The sequence below is a fragment of the Pteropus medius genome, unplaced genomic scaffold, assembly GCF_902729225.1.
Source record: "Pteropus medius unplaced genomic scaffold, Ma_sr-lr_union100, whole genome shotgun sequence".
NCBI classification, from domain to species: Eukaryota; Metazoa; Chordata; class Mammalia; order Chiroptera; family Pteropodidae; genus Pteropus; species Pteropus medius.
Genome location: NW_024352787.1, coordinates 20,295,225 through 20,318,837, shown reverse-complemented (window position 1 = coordinate 20,318,837; position 23,613 = coordinate 20,295,225). Strand labels below are relative to the sequence as shown.

The following is a 23,613-nucleotide window of genomic DNA, read 5'->3' as shown; positions in this document are numbered from 1 at the left end:
CCTGATAGGAAAAAGGGAAAAATTATGCCCTTGACATTCACACACAAAAAGAGAATATAATTAAAACATAACAAATGTTCAATCGCATCAATAATCAAAGTGATGTAAACTGGAAACACCAGTCTAAAAATCTCTCAAAACTGACATAGTTTTAAAATTAAAATGTTTGGTGTTCATATGTATTTCATGAAATAGAAATACAAATTGATGCTGGTGGGTGAGTAAATTGAGACAACTGTTTTGAAAAACAATTCATATATGTGTGTGTATATACACACACACACACACCCATACGTATATACATATATCTACCTCATGATTTTTAAAACATGTATACTTTCTGACCCAAAATTTCACTCTAGACATTAACTTAAAGATATAATCAGAGATTTAAGTAGAGATGTAGGATGTCAATTTAAACTTTATTTTGAACTGTAAAACTATCTAAAGTATTTTAGATATTTATTATTTTAGATAAAGGGAATTTGTTAAATAAAATATAGTACATCCATAAAACAGGATAGTGAACAACCATTAAAACACCCTCAAAAAATATTTAATGATATAGGAAATCATTCATGATAAAATGCTAAGTGAAAATGCAGGATACAAAACTACTTGTGATTATCCCAATTTTGTGAAGGGGATAAATACACATGCACACTCATAACCTACCCCACACTTAATGCTTATTTAGAGAAATTCTAGAGAAAAACACCATGTTAACAGTGCTTTTGTTCTTAGTGGGATTATAAGTTATTTTCACTGTTTTCTTTATATGTTCTCTATTTCATATAACCATATAAAAATATGATTGTAAAAAGATATCAACATTAGCCCAATAATTATGTTTCTTGTAAACTGACCTACTGATATATTCTGAAATGTGGGGAAAAATGTAAATTTTCCAACCACAGCATTATTCATAATCACAAAAAAATAGGAATAACATAAATGTCCTAAATGTAAATGGTAAGAAAATACAGTGCCATCACACTGTGGAATGTAGTGTAGTCTTAAAAATTTCTCAAGAGATATTAATATAGTTCAAAAAAATGGAAAGGGTATAAAATTACAAGCACAGTATACTTTCTTCTATATAAAAAGTATATGAAAATATATAGTCTACAAAAAAACTAGAAAGAAATATATTGCGAGGATTACAGTTCTGAATAATAAGATTATGAATGATTTTAAGTTTCTACTTTATGCTTCTATTTTTTGGAAAGTGAGTATAATAGTATTTTGAAAAAATGTTTAAAAATTAATGTTTTGGAAGAATATCTGTTAATGCCTAAGGAAGACTGATATGTTAAGTAAAAACAATGGGATGCAAACATGGTCCATATATAATATGGTCACAATTTTTAAAAAGGCAAATGCAACTTTCACACATATGAACCGAAGAAAATAGTGACTAGAATATGATTCACCAAAATATTAACAGTGGTTATCTCTAATTAGTAGAATCAAATTTAATATTCTTCTTTAAATTTTTTGGTATTTTTTAAATTATAGTATGAACATATTACCTATATAATCAAAACGTTCTTACAAGAATAATTATAACTTACTTAAGAATAGTTTCCCATGTTTGACTGTCATAAAAGGCATGGCTCCAACTCATTTTGACTGTTCCAACAATGAAATTTTGTGAAAACACATCTGCTCCTAATTTTCGATAAAGTTCCTCACATTCATCCAGGGGCATATGAAACAATCCCAACATGAATGCTAATATAGCACCTGAAAGAAAGAATCCTTAGTTTTTGTCAGCGTTGACATTACAGTATTTATAAAATCTCCTGAGCCATTAACTTGCATAAAATTCTAGCTTTGATTCTTTCTAAGTATGTTACCTGGGACAAACTACTTAACCTCTCAGACCCCAAAGGTAATTATAACAAATAAAATGTATAAGGTTCTTATATTGGGTTAACACATGTAAAGGGCTTTTTACTAGGCCTCAAAAAAGATAAGTAAAAGCTAACTGATGATAATAATTTAAAAATATATGAAAATGTGCCATTTTACATTAAATTAAATAACATATAATTAGGATATTGTGGTAAATAATGTCCTTCCTAACCTTAAATAATTTCTTAGTTTTAGTCACAGTATATTTGACAACTTACCAATTCATTAAAATAATTACTACTTCAGGATGGTCCTGGGAACCAACATAATTAAAGAAATTAGGTCTCTGGGATGTTCTTTTAAATAGTCGGTTTCATATCCTAGTTGCATTTGGTAGGACACATAGCCACCTAGTGAATCTAACTGGCCTAAACTTGAACTAACAAGAAAAAGTGGAGGAGAAAGCTTTGGAGGATAAGGAAAAGGGGTAGGAGGCAAAAACCTGTATAGCATCACTGCTTATACTTTGAGATTGTAAGGAAAAAACAGAAAATCACTATCATAATATATTTTAATTACTTTATTTTATTATACTTGACCTTATTCTAGTAAAAGATAAGACAGCTTATATTTTAAAATACATTGTATGGCATATAATAAAAATTGTTAGTTTTCAGTTTGTAGAAAATTTGTAATTAACACAAGGAAATTACTTGTCAAAAAATTAAGGTCTTTTCCCTTTTAAGCAGAGCTACTATAAAAATGAGCAGATATTAAAATATGAAATTTTATTGAACTGGTAAGGAACATTACCTTTAAATTAAATATATATTTATTAACTTCATAGACATTATAAGTGAGACAAAATTTCTACATTAGAATATACAAAATGAAAAAAAGAAAAAATTATAAGCGCTGTTATTACAAATTAAGATTAACATAAGCTAGAAGATACAATGGAAGATATATTGTGATAAATACAGAAATGTACATATTATATAAACATATATATTATACTCCATAGATGAATCTCTGTGATTTAAAATTTTATTGAGCACCTACCTACTAACAATAGTGCCAAAGCAAGAAGTTAGCCTGTAGATGTTTAAATGTTTGAATTGTGAGGCCCGTTCTAAAACGGTCAGGATAACAGCTCCAAAAAAGTACCAAAGAACACTAGCCCTAGGAAATGTCTCTTTAAGAAAAGTTTCCATAGTTAAATCACTTTGGGATATATGTAATATTTTCATATTCTGAGAGTGGGAATGCATTTTTTCCTTTTTTTTTTCCACAGTGCATTTTTAACATACTAAACAATCTCAAAAGTCCCTCTGTAAAGAAACCTGTTTAACTTCCTTCAACCCAATGTTTTCCAACTGTGCTAACATCTTGAGGAATTGACGTTCAGTAGAACATCACAGGAATCACTGATTCCTCACGCTTTTGAATTATCCCTGCAATAGCAATCATTTAATTTTCATAACTGAGCATCAACTGACAAGTTCTTTGGGGATATTTGTCATACTTGACCAGATAATATAGACAAAACATTTGATTTTGTTGCCAGTAGTCTTTAGAACTACTATTACAATTCAAAAAATGAGAAAAAGAAATAGAAATAAAAATCCATGAAGATAAAATAATATAAAGTGAGAAATTATCAGGTCAAACAGTACAATACACAGCAAGGATCTATAGTCTTAAGAGTCCTTGAGTGTTACCTGTGAAGTAAGCAATAGCTATGGGTATCCTGAGAGACTTAATGGGGGTGGAGGGAATACATGTGTGTGAGCTGGTGTAAGGAAATAAAAAAATAAAACAAACAGAAAAGAAAACAAGAATTCATCTGATGGTGAGTCAGTCAAACTAAGAAATTATTCAGTCACAATATTTTTCAATACTACCAACTTCAATACAAACACAAAACCATAATTTTAAATGTATAACTAGCAATATTAAAAATAGCCTTTAAAAAACACAGATTCTCATATTTATCAATTTAAATTCTGGCTTCGAACAATCAATTTTTTTTTTAAATGATAGAAGAAGCCATTTCCTCACAGAGGGCCATCGCTTACAAAAAGTAAACTCTTATCCATCTTTAATATTCTATTGGTTCGAGTACAATCTGAGTACCTACCTCCCTTCCATTTCATCACTTTCCTTAAGGGGACTATACCATAAAGCAATAATTCATAATTTATACTCGTCACTGTGGCTTATTTAAAACATATTAGAAAAACACATTAAACTTTTTCTGAATGTTAACTTACTCCCAATAAATATTTTTAAAAGCTCATTAAGCAAACCAAAAGATTATTCATCATCAAAACACAAAATTAATATCCATCATTTCAGAGAATGACCAAGATCTTGAACAAAAGTGCTTAATTTTCTTTTTCTTAATGTACTGCTGAGATGTACCACTTCTACATAATAATGATTACCTGTGCTTACACCACAAATGTAATCAAAGAGCTGATGAACTGGCTTCTGAGTAAGTTCAACTAATTTTCGTAGTGTCTGAAGAGCAACCAAACCCCTACAGAAAAGATAAAGGCAAAATGAGAATTCCTCTTTCAAGAAGTTACTTGAAAGAATAAAGCAATCCTAAAAACTGCTTTTCTAGCTTATATTCTAACATGAAAACTAATAATATAAATTACCATAAGTACAAGTTGCTCAAGTCTTTAAGATCACTATTGAAAATCCAATATCTAAATAATAATATAAAACCTGTGCTACAGCAGCACATTTTAAAATGTATACTAGTATCTCTTTAGACTACAAAGATATGCCAATGTAAGATATATTTTTTAAACACCCCAATTGTGGAAAATAGTTAAAGCCTCCACTCACCAATTTCGGGGTGCTATATACTGGTTTCTTCTCTTACCAAAATAGTTGGTTACCTGTGTTTCTCTATGTTTTTGTTTTACATATTTCACTAGTCATATTTTTAAGCTTTCATTTGTTCCTTTTTTAAAATTTTCAACAACCTTAGGACAATGGTTTATATTAAGAATGTATAAATTTGTGCTGCTGACTTTGTTCATTTCTGGATCCCTGCCAAAGGCCACAAATAGTTTCATGATGAATGTGAAGATGAAATAGTCTTTCCTCCTCTAGAATACTAGCACCATGAAGACTTGGATTTTGTCTGTTTTGTTTACTGAGTGACCCCAGGACCTAAATAGTTTAAAACATGGTAGGCACTCAATCAATATTTGTTAGTTGACTCAATGAATGACATCATCCCTCCCAACTCCCCTGAGCTTAATGGCAGAGATGATTGGCTTCTTCCTGCTCCTCAGTGAAATTCCTTCCTCACTTAACTGCCATTTTCCTCATTTCTCATCACTTGGAACCAACTATATGAATTAGAATGATTCTCTCCAAATCATTACCACTTTATCACATGAATGATGTCTATCTTCTTGGATTTAACTTCCCTAAGAAATATCCAAAAGATCTTCTAAGACTTCTCTCTCAATCAATTCTATCTTCATTTGCCAACTGAGCACTTCTAATGGAAGTGTAAAACCTTTTATCTGACATGTCCAAAACAGAACTCTTTCTCAATACCAATCACCTTCTCCCCTATCCTTGCAATTCTGCCCTAGTCATCCAAAGAGTTTACTCTTAAGAGTGATCTCAACCTATTTTTATTATATCTAGTCCCCCTTTATCTTCAGAATTTTTTGTGTACTATTTCTTCCTTCTGCTCCCCACTTACCACCATCCAAAGTTAATATTTTATTGTTCTCTACCAAGATTATTAAATAGCCTCCTTCTCTCATCACTCGCTCCTTCCTTTACACTGATGTCAAAATTTAAAAGACTTGGTTCACATATAGGACTATAGAATTTAACAAAAGATAAAGGTAGTACTTGAACATACAGAAGACCTGAGTGGCAAGGCAGGATACCAGAGAGTGAAGTCAAAGTCAGGTAAATTTAGAGTGAAAGGTTCATAAAACTAAGCCAAAGAATCTAACCAACAAGTGGTGAGAAACTAGACAAACTAAGAATAGGAAGCATGGATGGACTGCCAGTAGTAAGAAAGGAATTTCACGGTAAAAGTCTCTCTCATTCTAAACTAAGACTGCATTTAATATTTATTGTGTAGCACCAAATTGGCATCTGCACATAAAGCTGTAGGAAGTCAGAAAGTTACTGATATATATTCCTTTTATAACCATCACTTTATAGATGGGTAAGATAAATATGATAAAAGAAAGCTAATATTATAAAACATTGCCAAATTTTAAGATAATCTTGGTTGATAAACTGTCTTAAACTACCAAAAAAGCCTGAAAAGATCAAACTAAAATGTAAATACTATGTCAAATTAAAACAAAAGAAAATTCAGATATATGTTAAAGTAGCTCTTAGATTGATGTAGAAATAAATTAAGAAAAACTATTTCATATTGTATTTTAAAAATTTGATTTTACAATAATTATACCAAATTAGTTTTTAAAAACTCCTATAGCTGACCTGGAGCTACAGTTTTTAAAAATTATTTTTCTAGCCTTGCCTGGTTCCTCCACCATCAATTGTGAGAATTCGGATGCCTCTTCCTTTCACTGGATCCACGTAGCCAATTAATGCCAAAATTTCTCTAACTGCAGCCTGAAGAGTTTCATCCTTAATTTGTCTCAATCGTAATAAATATGGAATAATTTTTTCCTGTATTGAGAGAAAAGATATTTTGTTGCCTTTGTCAAATAAAGTTATTTTTATATGGTTATTTTTAACCAGCACACATAGATCATCACATGCAATCAAGGTGCCAGTGTTTACTACTTCCTTGGTAACCTAAATGATACCTTAGTACTTGACGTATTAATGTCAATTAATATCTAGAATATATTTGTCCTAATATCTAGGACAAAAACTAACCTCTATCCAAATATTTCCTTTAAAAAGTGCAATGCTTAACAATTAGAAAAAATATAATTTGCTTAACACGAATTTAAAAACTATTAATTGTAACAATAAAAGGTTAACACTATAAATTTTTTACAATATTTTGTCTAAAACCTAAGAAAGATAAAATTGCTTCATAGTAATTATTAGAAATTAAACTTATGTCTACGGCTACCCTGAACAAGCCCGATCCCGTCTGATCTCGGAAGCTAAGCGGGGATGGGCCTGGTTAGTACTTGGATGGGAGACCATCTAGGAAGACCAGGTGCTGTAGGTATAAAAAATAAAAAAATAAGGGATTGTAAACTGACAAGGTCCTTGCAATCTGTGCGGTCAACCAAGGGTTGCCTCACCTAAAAAATAAATAAATAAATAAAAGAAATTAAACTTATTAAAAGAAAAAACATCTTGTATAGACTGCACATAGGATACCAGGGTAGCTCATAGTGAAATATGAACAAATGTTAATAAATAAAACTAAGGTAGAAGGCAAAAGCTGACCATCAAAATTATATAATTAGTTTAAATAAACCTGGGACTTCAAGATTCTAAGCATTCAACTTCATATTTCTGATCAGAGGCAAGAGCTTAAATCCTAGGTTTCTATGTTGAGTTTATCACTCAATAGGTTCTGTGCACTGAAGCATCTTATCCAGTCAGTAACCCTGATTTAAGGTTGAAGGGAATAGCTGAGTGGGAGCTATATTTGTGCTGTGTAACCTACAGTAAATCGAATAACTTCTCAATGTCTGACTCATTTTTTTATGATAAATCAAATCTGAAATACTACTGTTCTAAATTTTTTAAAAAAAAATTTCTTTTGCCCTGGCTTAGGGTTGAGCTCTGAGGCTCCACTAGAGGAACCTGAGCAATGGTGGAGCATAGAAATGTAAATTTCTATTTCTAGTTATGATAGAAAGTCTCTTCCCAAGAACAACTAGAAAAGCTTGATAATTTTTTTTTTTTTTTTAAGTGCTTAAAAGCGCTGGAGAGCTGCTGAAGCAATAAGGACAGGAGTGGGGCTAAGAATCTGGAAAAGGGACAACTGCTGGGAAGTGAGTTCACAAACTATAGCTTTTCCTCCTTTTCCTCAGGCATTTGCTGAGTTGAAGAAGAAACAAAGAATTGAAAAACTGGGCGGCGTTCAGACAGACGGCCATAAATAGAGAACAGAGAAACAAGTTGATCATTTAGAGTCTCATAGGTTTGAAACCACAAAAATGAGGATTTGAGGGGCCTCAATCACAAGACTGGTTTCACCTAAGATATATGATCGATTCTTTAACTGTGTGGTGTGGGAAGTTAAAAAGCCAACCTGAAAATTCTGGAAATGAGAGGGGAATTTTCTATATTCTTGAGATTTTAGGGCTCACTGGGTAGTGGTAGTGGTGGTATTGAATACACCAGGCTCTCAACTGAAAGTCCTAGAGGAATATATCCTAAAAACAGGGCAAACTAGAGTTCTCACCAAATTGTAATCCAGCCTTGACCCAGCTCCAACCCAAAATGAATAAGGTCATCAGTGCCCCACTCTATATTTCAAGTAGATGAACAATTAAACTATCTCTGGAAAAAGAAATCATTTGATATAATCTAGATCCTATGTAATTTTTAAAAATTCACAAAATCCAGCATCCAGAATAATTATATGTATGTGAAACCAATACCAAATGATCAAAGACCAAGAGGTAATCCTGATATTAGAATTACCAGTAAAATACATTTTGAAAAAAAAAAAAACAAAAGTAAAATTATCATCCTAAAACATTATATACCTAGAAATTAATTATTTAAAAATCAAATGAAAGATGTGCAAGACACCAACATTGAAAAAATGTTAAATACTAAGTGCTCTGGTCGGACTATTTGTGTCCTCTCAAAATGCATTATGCTGAAATCCTACCCCCCAAAATGATAGTATTAGATAGTGGCACCTTTGGGAGTTGCTTAGGTCATGAGAGCAGGGCCCTCATGAATGGGATCAGTGATTTCATAAAAAAGGCTCCAGCGAGATCCCTTGCCCTCTTCATCAGGTGAAGACACAGTGAGAGGGCATCACCTATGAACCAGGAAGAGGGCCCTCACAAGGTGGTGATCATGTTGCCGCCTTGATTTTGAACTTCAAGCTTTAGGAATGCTGAGAAATAAATTTCTGTTGTTTATAAAATACCTACTTGGCATTTTGTTATAGCAGTCCTAATGAACTAAAATATTGAGAGAAAGTAGAGATAGCCTAAATAAATGGAAGAATATACCATATTCAAGGCTTAGAAAACTCAATATTATAAAGACTCAATTCACTCCAAATTGCTCCACAGATTCAGTGTAATCCCAGCATAATTTTCCTCTTCTTTACTTTTTTTATTTCTTGATAGATAAGCTGATTCTAAAGTTCATATGGAAACACAATGTGCCAAGACTGCTTAAGTCAATATTAAGAGGAAGAACAAAGTTGGAAGATTTATACTACCAGACATCAAATTGATTATAAAGTTACTATAATTTAAGCATTAAAGCACTGGAGCAAGGATAAACATAGCAATGAAATAGAATAGTGTCTAGAAACAGACCCCTATATAATCACCTGATTTATGAAAAAAGTCTTTTCAATAAATGGTGCTAGGTTAACTGGATATGTGTACTTAAAAAAAATAAAATCAGGACACTTACCTCACATCATACAAGCAAATCTATTCCATATGAATAGTAGACATAAGTGTGAAAGGTAAAACAATAAAGTTTTAGAAGAAAACACAGAAAAAAATCTTTATGACCTTAGGATAGGCAAAGATATCTTAAATATGACACAAAAGGTTAACCATAAAGGAAAATAATTACAAATTGGAGTATATTAAAGTTAATATCTTATATTAAAAACTATTAGAAAGAAAAAAGTAATCCATAGAGAATATGTTTATAATATATGTATATTACACACACATATACCAATATGTATATTGAAATACTTATACCCATAATATATAAAGAGATTCTCCAAAACAATAAGAAAAAGCTGGCCAACCCAATGGAAAATGAGCAGGACTTGGAATACGCACTTCATAAAGGAAGTATACAAATGGCTAATAAAAACCGGAAAAGGTGCTGAACTTCACTGTTACCAGAAAAATACAAATTAAAGCCACAATTTAATATCACTTAACAGCCAACAAAATGGCTAAAAAAAAGAGATAAATAATATAAAGTGTTGGAGAGGAAGCAGAACAACCAGAAGGTTCACACAATTCTGGCGAAAGTATAAACTGGTATAAGCACTTAGCAAAACCGTTTGGCAGTATATACTAAAAATGCAAACAAGCATACTCTATGACCAGGAATACACTCTTGGGTATACATTCCGAAGAAATGAAGACATGTTTTCCAAAAGATCTATCATAGAAGCACTGTTTCTAAATTCCCAAACTGGAAACTATTCAGGAGTCCATCAGCAGTAAAATGGATAAATGCATTATACTATATTCATACCACAGAATACATCACAATGAGAATGACTATTCCACAGCTACACCTAATAATATAGAAAGTTCTCACAAACATAACGTTGGGGGGCGGCAGACATAAAAGAGCACATGCTGTATCATTTTATTTATACAACATGCAAAAAGAGGCACAACTAATCTATACTGCTAGAAATCAGAAAAATTAGTCAATCTTTCTAGAGATACTGATTAGAAAGGGACAAAAAGGGGCTTCTGGAGTGCTGGTATAATTTTTTTTTTTTACATTGGGTGGTGGTTTTACAGATGTGTTCAATTTTTGAAAATTCACGAAGCTGTATATTTATGATATATACTTGCCTACATATATTTTTATAAAAACTTTTTAAAAAGCACATAAATCAGCTTGAAGGGGCCCCCAGTAGTTAGAGTTGAGATAAATTCAGCATTTAAAAAGAGAGAGAGAGAAAAAAAGATTGCAGAAACACAATTTATTAAAAACTGTGAATTCATAATGATAGTTTTAAAAAGCGCCAAAAATTCATGTCACCATTGAGGCAGTTTTAAAGCAACTCTTTACTTTTAAAATTGGTGAAATAAATGAATCTCCCCAATCCAGTGGTCAACTTAGCATTACTAATGGTTGTTCAACCAATTATGTGTGTTCTGATATGATCCAATATGAAGCACATGACATTATCTCCAATTTGTTTTAACAAGAAAATGTTTAACTCAATCAAGCCTTTATATTATATAGAAATTCGCTTGTGTTAAGCCACTGAGATATTTGGCATTATTTGTTATAAGAGCTTAACTCAGCTTAATCTGACAAATACAGATACTAACACATTGCAGTGGTAATCTCAGGATAGTAGAAATATGCTATTTTTATTTCCTTATTTTTGTTTTTCTTTTTTTCTATTTTTCTATGATGTCTATGTATTGCCCTTTTTAAAAATAGTAAATGTTACTTTTTTATTTAAAAAACAGTGAAAGGAAACCACCTTCACCACTAATAATGAAAAAAATCATCGAAAACAATTTCCTAGATATGGCTGCCATAAATGCAGTACACAAAACATATATACACAAAAGAGGAAACTAGTTTATTTTAGGGCATTAGCTATCAAAGACAATTGCCTAATTTGGCCACCATAAATAATTTGGCCACGCACAAAAAATATAAAACTCACAAAGTCACACAGATGTTTTATAACAAATAATTCTACCATTTTTAAAAAGCTCAATTCTTAATAATTAAAAATTTAGCTAAGAAAGTTCACATGACAGTGTACATGCTAACATGTCTGAAGCAATTTAACAAGTTCATTGTTATTGAGATGCTTATTATTTAGGGGAGAAACGAGAACTTCCTTCAGACTATCTAGATTTTCATTAATAACTGATCTGAATATACGTTCCTATATTACATTTCTCTTTGGTACTGAAAGGTGCTTAGATTTGGGATCAGTTATGCAAAATAGAACGGTTCTTAAATTTTCTTTTAACAAGTCTATTCATAATAAACTAAAACTGAAAACTACTCAGAAATCCATCAATAGTACAATGAAATTGTGATACATTCAAACCATGAAATATAAAAGCAACAAGAATGATCTACAACTACCCACACAATGTAAATGATTCCTACCAACATGTTGAATGAAAAAAGCCAATCACAGTATTTCACATAATATACAAAATTGTATAAAACTAATCTGTGATTACTTTTTGAGAGTTTGTAACTGGGGGCACAAAGGAAGCTTCTGCAGTGCTGGCACAGTCTGTTCTTCGAATGGTGCTGATTATATAGCTGTGTTCAGTTTGTGAAAATTCACTGAACTTTATACTTAAAACTGCATGTGTATCATACTTGAATAAAATTTTTTAAAGAGTTCTTTAAATTTGCAATTCTATTTTAGGTCTCTGCTTTCAATGTATCATTGAAATGTTAAACGACTTAAATGTATATCTATATTTAGAAAACCTATCTTTTAGGTAAGAGATTACATATATATGAAAGACAATCCCAAATTTTATGAACACAAAATTCTCAAGTTCAGCTATTATAATGTATGCATTATACAATATAAAATGACAGAAGGGTACATTATACAAACTACATAACTTTTCAGCAAGATGGCTGTCAAAAACTTGAATATGAACTAAGTTAACTTACATTTTTCTGAATGGCAAGTTAAAAATAAGCACTAAAAGATCTCTAATGAAATGGTTAACATCATCTATTCATTATGTGATATTTTCGAATTGTTCATCAAATATTACAAATAATCCCAGTAGTATAAATGTAAAGAGACCCAGCCACATCATTCATATTTTGTAGTATTTCTCTGAAAATAGTCTATTTAAATGGGTCTAAATTATCCTTACTATTTTATATTTGAAAAAAATGAGGCAAAGAAAAGCTAATATACTGAGATTTTGCTTCCATTTTAAAATGTTTAATATCAAAGTATAGATATTGGTACTGTTAGCATATTTTATATTACATTATAAAAGGGTACGTTTAGCATAATGTATATCATAAATGGGGCAATTACTAATATAAGTCACATGTATGATAAAAACCACAAAAATATTTAAATAAAAAAATTAAAGGCACTGCCTTCTCCATTTTAGAATGTTTATTAGTATTTTCATTCTAAGATAAAACCAAATAAATAAATTAAAATTACCTTGACAGCCACTCCTTTCCCTTCAGGAAATTCTAGAAGATGAAAAGTCAGTTCTTCAACCCTATTAATGCAGAGTTTTGGGTCAGTTGTTCTTCTTAATGCCTGAACTAGTGCCCGGGTTCTGTTATCAATACTCACTCTTGCAATAATCTGCAAAGACAAATCAAAATACACATAATTAGAATATGAAATTGCTCTAGTAATACTAACAAATGGTTAAAGTTTCTAAGGTCTCATTAGGAAATAAAATATAAATTTGACAAAAATTAAAACTTAAAACCACACTGAAAAACTTGCCTTTTCTCGCTGAAGCGATAAACGCTTTTTCTCCTCTGCATTTTTGTCTTTGCTGACAGCCTGCTCACCTTTAATAGCTTCTTCCTGTTCTTCTGGTTGACTCTTTGAATCATACTTTAATTTGGGGACAAGTCCACCAATATAACCACCCACTAAAGCTTGCACACCTTCAGTGGGACGAGAAAGAAAATTAGCAATACTTTGTTTAGTAGAAACTGGAAGACCCTCAGGGGTCCAACTGCGACTTTCAGGCTTGTCCACAGTATATAAAGAAGATTCTGAGCCAAGCTTCTTATCGGTCAGGACACCAGAATCTGGAGAACTAGATTTCTCTTCTTCAACCTTTTTATCTTTAAGTTCTGATTTGTCCTGGAAATGTTTATTTTCCTTTTTTTGAGACATTTTTTCCTCACGTTTGAAGTATGAATTAATATGACTGGATAAAAAGTAGAATGACTCTCCAAATTTTGTCGTTATAATATTTGTGTAATGAAAAAGGCTTTGTTTACCGGTATCTTCGTCTTTATCTATAATGTGACTTTGCTTTTCTGGAAAAGAACTCTTTTCTGCTGATTTGTCACTATATTTTTTCAAAGATTTGATGGTTTGTTTAACATTATTCTGTTTTAACCAGCCACCATCTGATATTTTTCTTAATATTTGAGAACTTGGCATAAACTGAGCTAAACGTGAGATCATTTCATTCTGATTTCCAAAAACAGCCTTTGAAACAGAGTTCAAAGTACTTTTAATACGGGACATACGAATGCTCACTTTTGTAAGTCCCTTGGGAGCAGAAGTGCTAAGTTTCAAAATTCCAATATGTGACCCATTGCTGCTTGGAGAATAACAGTGCTTACTGCAAGAACATGCTTCAGTTTGGGTCCATTTACATCTTATTTTGCTTGTATGAAAACCTCTTCGTAGACTGAAGTGGCTTATCCTCCAGTAATGTTTAGGTGAACACAAGAAATGTAGTTGCTTGCTTTTCTGCTTCCCACAAAGACTTCGTGCATTACTAAGGAGGTAAATATATATATCTATAGTCAAACTAATAGACATAACTTAAAAATCACTTATTTGCTATATGTTATGATTTTCACTTCATTCCTGATTGCTTCATTTAAGAAATGCCATAATTCACACTCTTACCTGAAATGGCAAGAAAAAAAATTAGGATTCAAGGTAAAACCAAAATTAGGTATAAGAAAAAATACATTATTAAATGAACTCGGCAACTTGTCTCAAAAAAAGACACAATAATATATTTCCATTATGGGTGATATAGATTTCACTTTTAAACTAATAAAAAATAATTCATCTTTCAGTATAGACGTCAATGAAATAAGAGAGTAGCAGGATGTTTCATGAGCACTAATTTAGAGAAGTAACCAGTAGATGTTTTCCTACAACACATAATTGAATACACAATTTAAGTACTATGCTGTTTTTCTTCCTTATTGTTAAAGTCCTGACAATTTTATCTGACCCTAGACTTTTAAGTTCTTTAAAGACAAAAGTCAGGTCTTACAGTCATTCAGGCATTCACTGCAAACCATTTATAATATTTAATCTATACTAAACATGTTGCCAGATGCAGACCATAAGAACAAATAGAATACTGAGGAACTTTCAGTCTAGAGCTAGGGATACCCATGTAAGAAAGATTTCACTATCTAGGAATAAGTGCATGTTAAGTCAAGGAATTCAGTCTAGAAGAAGCTATGTGCAACATCTAACAGACAAGGGGTTCATAATTATAATATAAAAAGAACATATACAAATAAGAAAGATTAACTCAATAGAAAAAGAAGCAAAGAACATAAAAAGGCCAGTCACAGAAAAATAAGAGCAAACAGTAAAATTACGAAAACATCTTTCACATCTAAGAAAAAAGCCGATTAAAAGAGATATTCTGTTCTTTCAATTGGTAAAAATATAAATGAGTGATAATATCCAGTACTGATAATGGGATGCAGAAAAGGGTGACTAAACGGCTATTTGACAGTATCTAATGAAATATTAAATGCTCTCTCTCAAGTTTTAAAGGCATATATTCTTTGATCAGCAATTCCTCTATCAAGAATTTTTACTACAGAAATATTTGAATAAGAGTATAAAGGTATATACACACAGTCCCTGTCGCACTGCTTAAAATAATAAAACACTGAAAAGCAACTCCATGCTTTCTAGCAAGAGATGGTTAAATTATGATATATATAAGTGGAAAAAACGTTGTAGATGATAGAGGCTTCGTTCATCCCTCTTGCATCCAAATTGAAGTTGTGACCTGGGATCTAAATGAACCAAGGCACTATAACTAGGGAGAGAAAAAAAAAATCACACTGAAAGGTAGAAGGTAGGAGGGGGCGAAAAACACAAGGCTACCTGGTCCTGAGCGGCTGACTGGGACAGAGGCTGGGCAGCTGCAGCTGGCAGCTGCAGACATCTCTTAAACAGGCCGTGTCCATGAGTGGACTTTCGTGGGACAGACCTGCTTGCTCAGAGCACCAGAGTCAGGTCAGCTGCTCGGGGGACACCAGAGTCTTACAGGAAGGACGCTGAGTTGTTGGAGTGAGGGCCAGAGGCAAGGCTCTCTTCCGGGCAGAAGTGACAGCAGTATTCATTGTTCCTCTGCTGAGCTCTCATCCATCCCAGTGTGCGAATGCAGCACCACCATAGCCCAGACACCAACAAACTGAGTAACAGAGGTCGCTCCGCCCAGAGGATTCCCTGAAACTCCGCCTCCCCCAACTCACGGCCTCAACCAAGCTACCTCCAGTTGTGTCCTCCGTGAGTCTGGTGTTCATCGCTGAGCCAGCTCCAAGACCCACACTGGTAGCAGCTTTAGTTTCTCGCGTGGCTTCTTGAGATAACTATAAGCACAGCATCTGTGGATTGCTTGCTGAATCTTAATAGGTGGCTTCAGAGGGGCAAAGGCTGGGGCTAAACTTGGCCTGTAGCTGAAACCCTCTCAGGACTGTGCCACTGGACACCTACTATACAAAGTCACGCTAATAAGACCAGAAGACTTAATGGCTTTGCTTAGTACATAGAAACAGACACAGAAAGGCAGCCAAAATGGAAAGACAAAGAAGCAGAAACCATATGAGAGAACAGAACAGAGATCCAGGAATAATAGAGCCAAGCAATCTAACAGAGGCAGAGTTCAAAATACTGGTTATAAAAATGCTCAATAAACTTAGGGGAAGAGTAGATGAACTTAATGAGAACTTAAACAAAGAGATAGAAAACATAAAAATGGAAATGGAAATTATAAAAGGGAACCAGTCAGAAATGAAGAACATTATTTGAGATGAAGGATATTAGAGGGAATCAACAGAGTGGATAAAGAACCGGATCGAACTACAGATACAGAGGATGGGGAAGGCAAGGAAACTCAATCAGAATGGCAAGAAAAAAGAAGCCAAGACTATAATAATAATTTAAGGAGCCTATGAGACAATTTAATGTAAAAATATCCATGTCACAGGGGTACCTGAAGGAAAAAAAAAAGAAGTTTAAGAGCTATTTGAAGAAATAATGATGAAAAACTTCCCTTACCTGGTGAAGGAAATAGACATAAACCCCAGGAAGCTCAGAGAAAAAAGATGAACCCAAAAAAGATGAACCCAAAGAGGCCCAAACCAAGACACATCATAATTAAAATGCCAAAGGTTTAATACAAAGAGAATCTTAAAAGCAGCAAGAGAAAGTTACCTACAAGATACCCATAAGACCAGCAGCTGATTTCTCAACAGACTTTGCAGGACAAAGCACCTGGCACAAAATATTCAAAGTGATGAAAACCCAGGATCTACAACTAAGAATTCTTTATCCAGCAAAGCTACCATTTAGAGTCGAAGGACAGATAAATAGCTTCCCAGACAAAAATAAGCTAAGGGAATTTATCGACACCAAGCCAATATTACAGGAAATGTTGGAGAGACTTCTTTAGGAAGAAAAAACATGTATCAAAAACATGAATAAAGAATGGTAATTTATTCAAGAGACTCATTTCAGATTAAAAGATGCACAGAGACTAAAAGGAGGGGAATGGAAAAAGATATTGCCTCAACAGACCTAGAGAGTATTATGCTGAATGAAATAAGTTAGATAGAGAAAGACAAATATCGCATGATTTCACATACATGTGGAATCTAAAGAACAAAATAAACACAATGACAAAAATGGAAATCAACTTATAAATACAGAGAATATTTTGAGGGCTACTAGATAGGAGGAGAGTTGGGAGGGATGGCGAAAAGGGACAAAGAGATTAAGAAGTACAAATGGATAGCTACAAAATAGACATGAGGATATAAAGTACAGCATAAGGAAAATAGTTAACAATGTTGTAATATATATGTAAGGGGAAGAGGGGGTACTAGATTTAGTGGGGTGATCACTTTGTGAGTTATATAGATTTCTAATCACTATGCTGTACAACCGAAACTAATAAATTTTTGTATGCCAACTATAACTGAAAAAAACTCATTGAATTGTACAATATAAATACGAGCAACTAATTGTCTATTATATTTCAATAAAGCCGGGGGAAAAAAGAATCATGGTATATACATGCAACAGGATGAGTTACCATAGCAGTTAAAGAGAACCAGATGGTCTGTGACTGACATATCCTTCATACAGAGAACAGTGAAAACGGCAAGCTGCAATATAATATGTATTATTCATACATTAAGAAACAAAGATGTAAATATGTAGATATTATGTAATAAAAGAAAACAAAAATCTGCATATGCAGTTTAAATCTGTAGCTTACACACAAACACGTATATACACAGAAGGAGGGGGGAGAGAGAGGAGGAAGAGGAGGGAGGAGAGTGAGGTGGAGAGGGGGGGGAGAGGGAGAGAGAGAGAGACAGAGAGAGACAGAGAGAGAGAGATTGATTGATACTGACATTGATTCTGGAAAGATAAGCACCAGTTTGTTTTTTCTTGTGAATTGAGTAGAATCAAAAGAGGATGAGAAGGGGTTTTATATTCCACTTTTGTAATGTCTAAATTTTTTACGATGAGCAGGTATTACTTTTATAATCAGAAAAATTAAACAGTTTAAAGCACTTTAACAGATGGTGCTTTGTGAATGGAAGATACAAGGGGAGAGCAGATATCCAGGTAAATTAGAAAAAAGATACTAAAAACTGAGCAAAGTTAAAAAATTCATAACAAGGTAAAGATGAAAAGGGAAGGAGAGTATTCTAGATAATAGAAAAAAAAAAAAACAGAAGCAAACACACACAAAAAAGCATTTAAGAAAGCAGACACAATATGAGCAAAAATTCCAAGTAGTCTAGTTTTGCTCCAGGACCTGGAGAGAATAAGGGAGAGGTAGATGATACTGCAAAGATAATCTGGACCAGATTATGAAGGGTCTTATAAACCTTGCCAAGGAGGTTTAAGATCAAACTGACAATAAAGTATTTTAAACAAAGGAATGAATTAGAAAGATGGTTCCAGCAGATCTCTGACAGAAAGAAGTAATGGGACAAGACAGAAACCAAGAAATACTGTGACATTCAGAAGAAGGCAATATGAATTAAAATCTTTCTAAATTGCATATGAGCACATATTGTTTTAAAATACCTGATTTTACAGAGGGGAGAATAGAAAAGAAGCAAACTTATCTGCCTTCCTGGCTCTTCTGAACTCCTCAGGACTTTCAGTCAATGCAATAAGCTGAATTAACATAAAAGCTCTGCAATCTCCAACACAGAAATACTTGATAAAGTACAATTGAAGGACATGTGGATAAAAAAACATGCTCAAAACCACTAACAGGCTCCTACAACTCAATGGACAGATGGATAAACAAAATGGTATATAAATACAGTGGAATATTATTATGCAGCCTTAAAAAAAGGAAGGAAATCCTATCACATGCTACATCATAGATGAATCTTTAGGACATTATTTTAAGTAAAATAAGCCAGTCACGAAAGGACAAATACTGGTTCTACTTACATGAGGTGTCTAGAATAGTCAAATTCATAGACAGAGAAAGTAAAATGGTGGTTTTAACGGTATGGGGGAAGAAAAAGGGAAAAGAGGGTTTAATGGGTATAGTTTCAGATGAAAAAGTACTGGAAACCTGTTTTACAAGGAATGTACTTAATGCCATTGAACTATATATACTTAAAAATGGTTAAGATGGTAAATTCTATATGTTTTTTCTTATCACAACAACAACAACAACAACAAAAAATAGTGGGAAATCCATAGTTAAAGAGGAATCACAGAACTGGATCTGCAGTCACATCACCTTGATGGTAAAGAGACTCTAAGCAAATGAAAACTAGTCATGGGACTTGAGCGAAGTCAACGGAAACTACCATTTAAGGACACTTCCAAAGCTTGGGGCAAATGGAACTCCCACACTGAGCCACTACCACTAAAGTTTAACTCACGGAGATTACAAAACATGCAAGGAAATGAACCGTCACCTCAAGAAAGTACCAGCAAATATAGCCAACAGGAAAATGTGTAACCAAGATTTAAAAATAATAGAAAAAAATTAAGTAGATTTACAATGTCGATGATATAACAGAGGGAACAAAAATAAGGCAGCAAAAAAAAAAAAACTGTACAAAGAGTAAACAGGAAGAGCAAAATTTTAGTAATTAAAACTCCAGCTACATGCTAGTTACTAGACACACCTATAATGCGATAAAAAACAATTAAAAATAAAGGAATGTGAAAAATAATATACTATGCCTATATTAACAACAACAAAAAGCACTTTAAGGCAAATTTATTAAAATTAAAGCGCTTTAAGGTAAAAGCATTAAATAAAGATTAAAAAAGGGATATTATGTAATAGTAAAAGGAATAATTCATTTACTTATTAAATCTTAGGTAGTCTTCCAGGTCTTGGAGAACAAGACAATCTATTAACAAATAAATAATATATAATATCAGGTGGAAAAATGTAATGAAGAAAACTGAGCTGAGGGTTGGGGAGAAAGGGCACTGAGTGTTATTTTAGTTGACGTGGTCAGGAGAAGAACCAAGTTGACATTTTATTAGAAACCTAAACGAAGTGAGGAAGAAAATTATTAAAAGCATCTGGGAAAAAAGCAATCATGGCAGAGGAAAAAGCAACCAAGGCTTTGGAGACAGGAATGGGCTTTGTCTATTCAAGAACAGCAAGAATGACAAAGTGGTTGAAAGGAAGTAAGAAATGGGATAAATGGTAGAGATGGACCCAAGAGTCAAGCAGACAACAGAGCTACATAAGGCTAGGCTACAGTAAGGGGTCTATATTGTTTCTTTTCAAAAAGATATAACCCTTATGATCAATTATGCATAAACCTATCCACTTGGCACTGAAAGATGGTATATAAAGGAAAAAAAAAAGGAACAATTACAGGAAGACTGGACAATTTCATGATCATAATATTTTCATACACCTCTCTAGAAACTATAATTATCAAGCAAAAATTACTAAACATTGAGAGCTATCAACAAGCTTAATTTAACTGCTCCCAAATCACACTATCAGTAAGTACAGATAAGAGTTTTGAGAGTAAATTCAGCTAGAACAGAAGTTAAACTGCAAAAGTATAAAGAGAAGAATGTAAAGTGGGAGGTGTAATCATTAACTGAGAAATGATCACAGAAGACTACACTACTTATTTATAGGGTAGTATAAATACAATGGAGGTATAAATAGAATAGAGGCTTAGACCAACCATCAGGGAATGGAATTGAGTTTTACCTAGAAGAATTAAGGGAATTGCTAGGTGGAGGCTCAACTGAAGATGGAAAGAATAAATTTATAGAGGACTTCACTTGGCGATTGCAATAAAGCAGACATAAAGTGACAAAGTTTTGAATTATGGTAATAATAATATAATGGGGAAGAGGGTTACTCTGAGCCACATTTTGAAAGTGGGGAAACAGCAAAACACAGGACTTGGTGACAGGGAAGAATGGGTAAGGAGAGGGAGGTGTCAGGATGACTTAAAGGTTTTTAATCAGAAACACAAGAAGTATGCTATTTGTGAATATGAGATAATTTGGAAGGGGGCCAATTTAATATGAAAGAAATATCTCTTGTATTTACAGGATAAAATAACAGTAGGACATTCAAATGGAAACATATTATAGGAACACAGACTGTGGATTTATTTTGGAGTTATCAGCACAGTGATAGCTGAAACCATAAATCGGATTTACCAAAGAAAGTTTTATAGTAGTCCTTGAGAATTTTGGGATCATAGAACTTGATAAAAGCTCTTCTTACTTGGAAAATGCTTATTTGCATATATACACTATATTTCCCATGACATTTCAGGATATCCATGGACCTATTAAAAGTATTCCCTGGGTTTCAAATGATAAAATTCTGATTTAGAGAGAACAAGGGTAGAGTCTTGACTGCCATCCAGAGTTAGAAAGAGGAAGTTTCTAAAGAAACAAAAAAGCACAGGAGAAATGATAGCCTAAAAAAATCAGGGCAATGAAAACCAATAGCAAATTCTAAAAAATTATGGAAAATGAACAAAGTGAAATATATGACACTTGAGAGAATGATTAGAACTAAGACATGAGAGAACAGGAAGGTGTCTAGGGCTTATGGTTCTCACTCTGACCTTTTCATAAATACAGGTTCCACAAGTGAGGCAATATGTACCCTTCAGCACAATTCCTCTGCCATTACTAAGCCAAAAAAATAACTCAAAGTACAAGCTGTACTTTTACCAACTTTGCATGTGAAGCAAGTATACAAACTAGTGAAACTGATCCTTTCATTCAACATCATTCGTTAAAAGGACATTGCTTTCAAGATTTTAATTTAGATTCCCTACAGAAATATAAAAATAAGACTAACATTAAGAAAAAAATTAATCAGTAAAAATGATATCAGAACATAAAAGTACAACTAATTTGCACAAGTAATTTAATAAAATCACCACAATGGTTTTGAAACAACTGCCTCAATAAGAGGCATAAACTCTCAGTTCACAGTTTAATATATATATTTTTTTTAATTCTCAGATTTTAAATCCTTAATCTTTCACTGTTTTAACAGTATTTTCTCAATACACTGAAACAGTTTTGTCGCTTTTGAAATCTCAACAAATTCGGGCTGTAAAACCAGGATGCAACTGTTACTACAAGTAAAAACACTATTTTAGAAAGGATTATATGACAGTCCCTTATGCCCCATCTCCTTTTTCCTAGGAGTCACCACTCTAACGTTATCGCTGGATTAGGTATAGAAACCAGTTTCCTCCTAGCGTGATGATAGAAATGACAATGACGGGAAGCACTGCAACACAATGCTTCACGTACAGTTTCGCCTTTTAAAAAGCACATATCTGAACCCGCTTAAGCAATAGTAGACAGGGACAGAGTTAAATGTGGGTGGAGTTGAAAAGAAATCGCTGATAAATGAAAATACCGAGCAATGGAATCACCCGGTGCACTGACATTCGAGAATGATGTAGAACAGGAAAACCGTTTTGACAGTCACCGGCGAACTGTTGGAAAACCCTACAGTCCGAGGGAAGTCAAACAGATTCGGGATAACTAGCTGGGAGTCGAGGAGGTTGGACAGGAAGCGCAAGGCGGTACCAGAAGAACCAAAACAATTTGCATGGCTGGGCCAGCAAAACCCACAGGGGAGGCGGAGGGCACCGTGCATCAACCAGCCCCAGGAGTCACGGGTTCCTTCTGGTACCCAGTCGCCTTTTGAAGCCTTGGTCCTGCGGCCTCCTGCAAGCCAGGCGTCAACCCGCCCTCTCACACCGGAAGCGCCCTCCGAGAGAGATAAGGAGACCCGGAGAGCCGGGCAAGCGTCCTGGGCTATCAGGCTGCCAGCTTCCCTATCCTATCGTTCCGCCTCCGTACCCCCTCCGTACCCCAGAGGCCACTTACCCGGATGCAGGCCGCAACTACTTCGGCAAGAGTGGCGACGCGCTTCTTCCCGACATTGACGCCTACTCTGGCTGACCTGCATCAGCTGAGCTTCCAACACAAACCGAAGGGCAGGAGCCGGGCACCACCTCCTCCCCAGCTCCGCCCCGACACCCGAGCGGAAGTGACGCGCACGCGGTCCGCGCCTACCTGCCCACTGAGGGCGGAACTCTTCCGCCTCTTTCCGGCCTCAGCCTCTGTCAGTATCCTGCTTTCTCGGTCCCGAGACATGCGCAATAGAGAATGACCAAGCGCTGGGAGGGAGGCGTGCGTGCGGGCACGCGCCTGACTGCACCCGGAGAGCCGCTGTTTGGGGCGGCATGGAAGGGGGTTTGTTCTGCTCATGGCTCTTGTTTGCTGGCCTCTGGACCTTATTAGTTGAGCTAATCCTCCATCTCCAGGTCCGTGAAGGCCTTGTTCGCACTCTGTCC

The 23,613-nt window shown here is 34.0% G+C and overlaps 1 protein-coding gene and 1 pseudogene across 4 annotated transcripts in view; one reads left to right on the top strand and one right to left on the bottom strand.

Annotated features, from left to right (window-relative positions):
- The window catches only part of PNPLA8 (patatin like domain 8, phospholipase A2), a 41,339-nt gene extending 18,038 nt beyond the window's left edge, over positions 1-23,301 (bottom strand). For 2 of the 4 annotated variants that reach the window (XM_039848908.1, XM_039848909.1), the window contains exons 1-6: positions 23,144-23,292; positions 13,238-14,389; positions 12,941-13,090; positions 6,398-6,549; positions 4,305-4,399; positions 1,575-1,746 (exon numbers count right to left, since the gene is read on the bottom strand). In XM_039848908.1, coding sequence (XP_039704842.1) covers positions 1,575-1,746; positions 4,305-4,399; positions 6,398-6,549; positions 12,941-13,090; positions 13,238-14,299 — 1,631 coding nt within the window. In that variant the 5' untranslated portion in view covers positions 14,300-14,389; positions 23,144-23,292. Of the gene's footprint in view, positions 1-1,574; positions 1,747-4,304; positions 4,400-6,397; positions 6,550-12,940; positions 13,091-13,237; positions 14,390-23,143 lie in introns of all 4 variants that reach the window. The other 2 variants (XM_039848911.1, XM_039848910.1) reach the window with 2 other exon arrangements.
- On the top strand, positions 6,953-7,066 carry LOC120591926 (uncharacterized; annotated as a pseudogene).
- Positions 23,302-23,613: the final 312 nt, after the last annotated feature.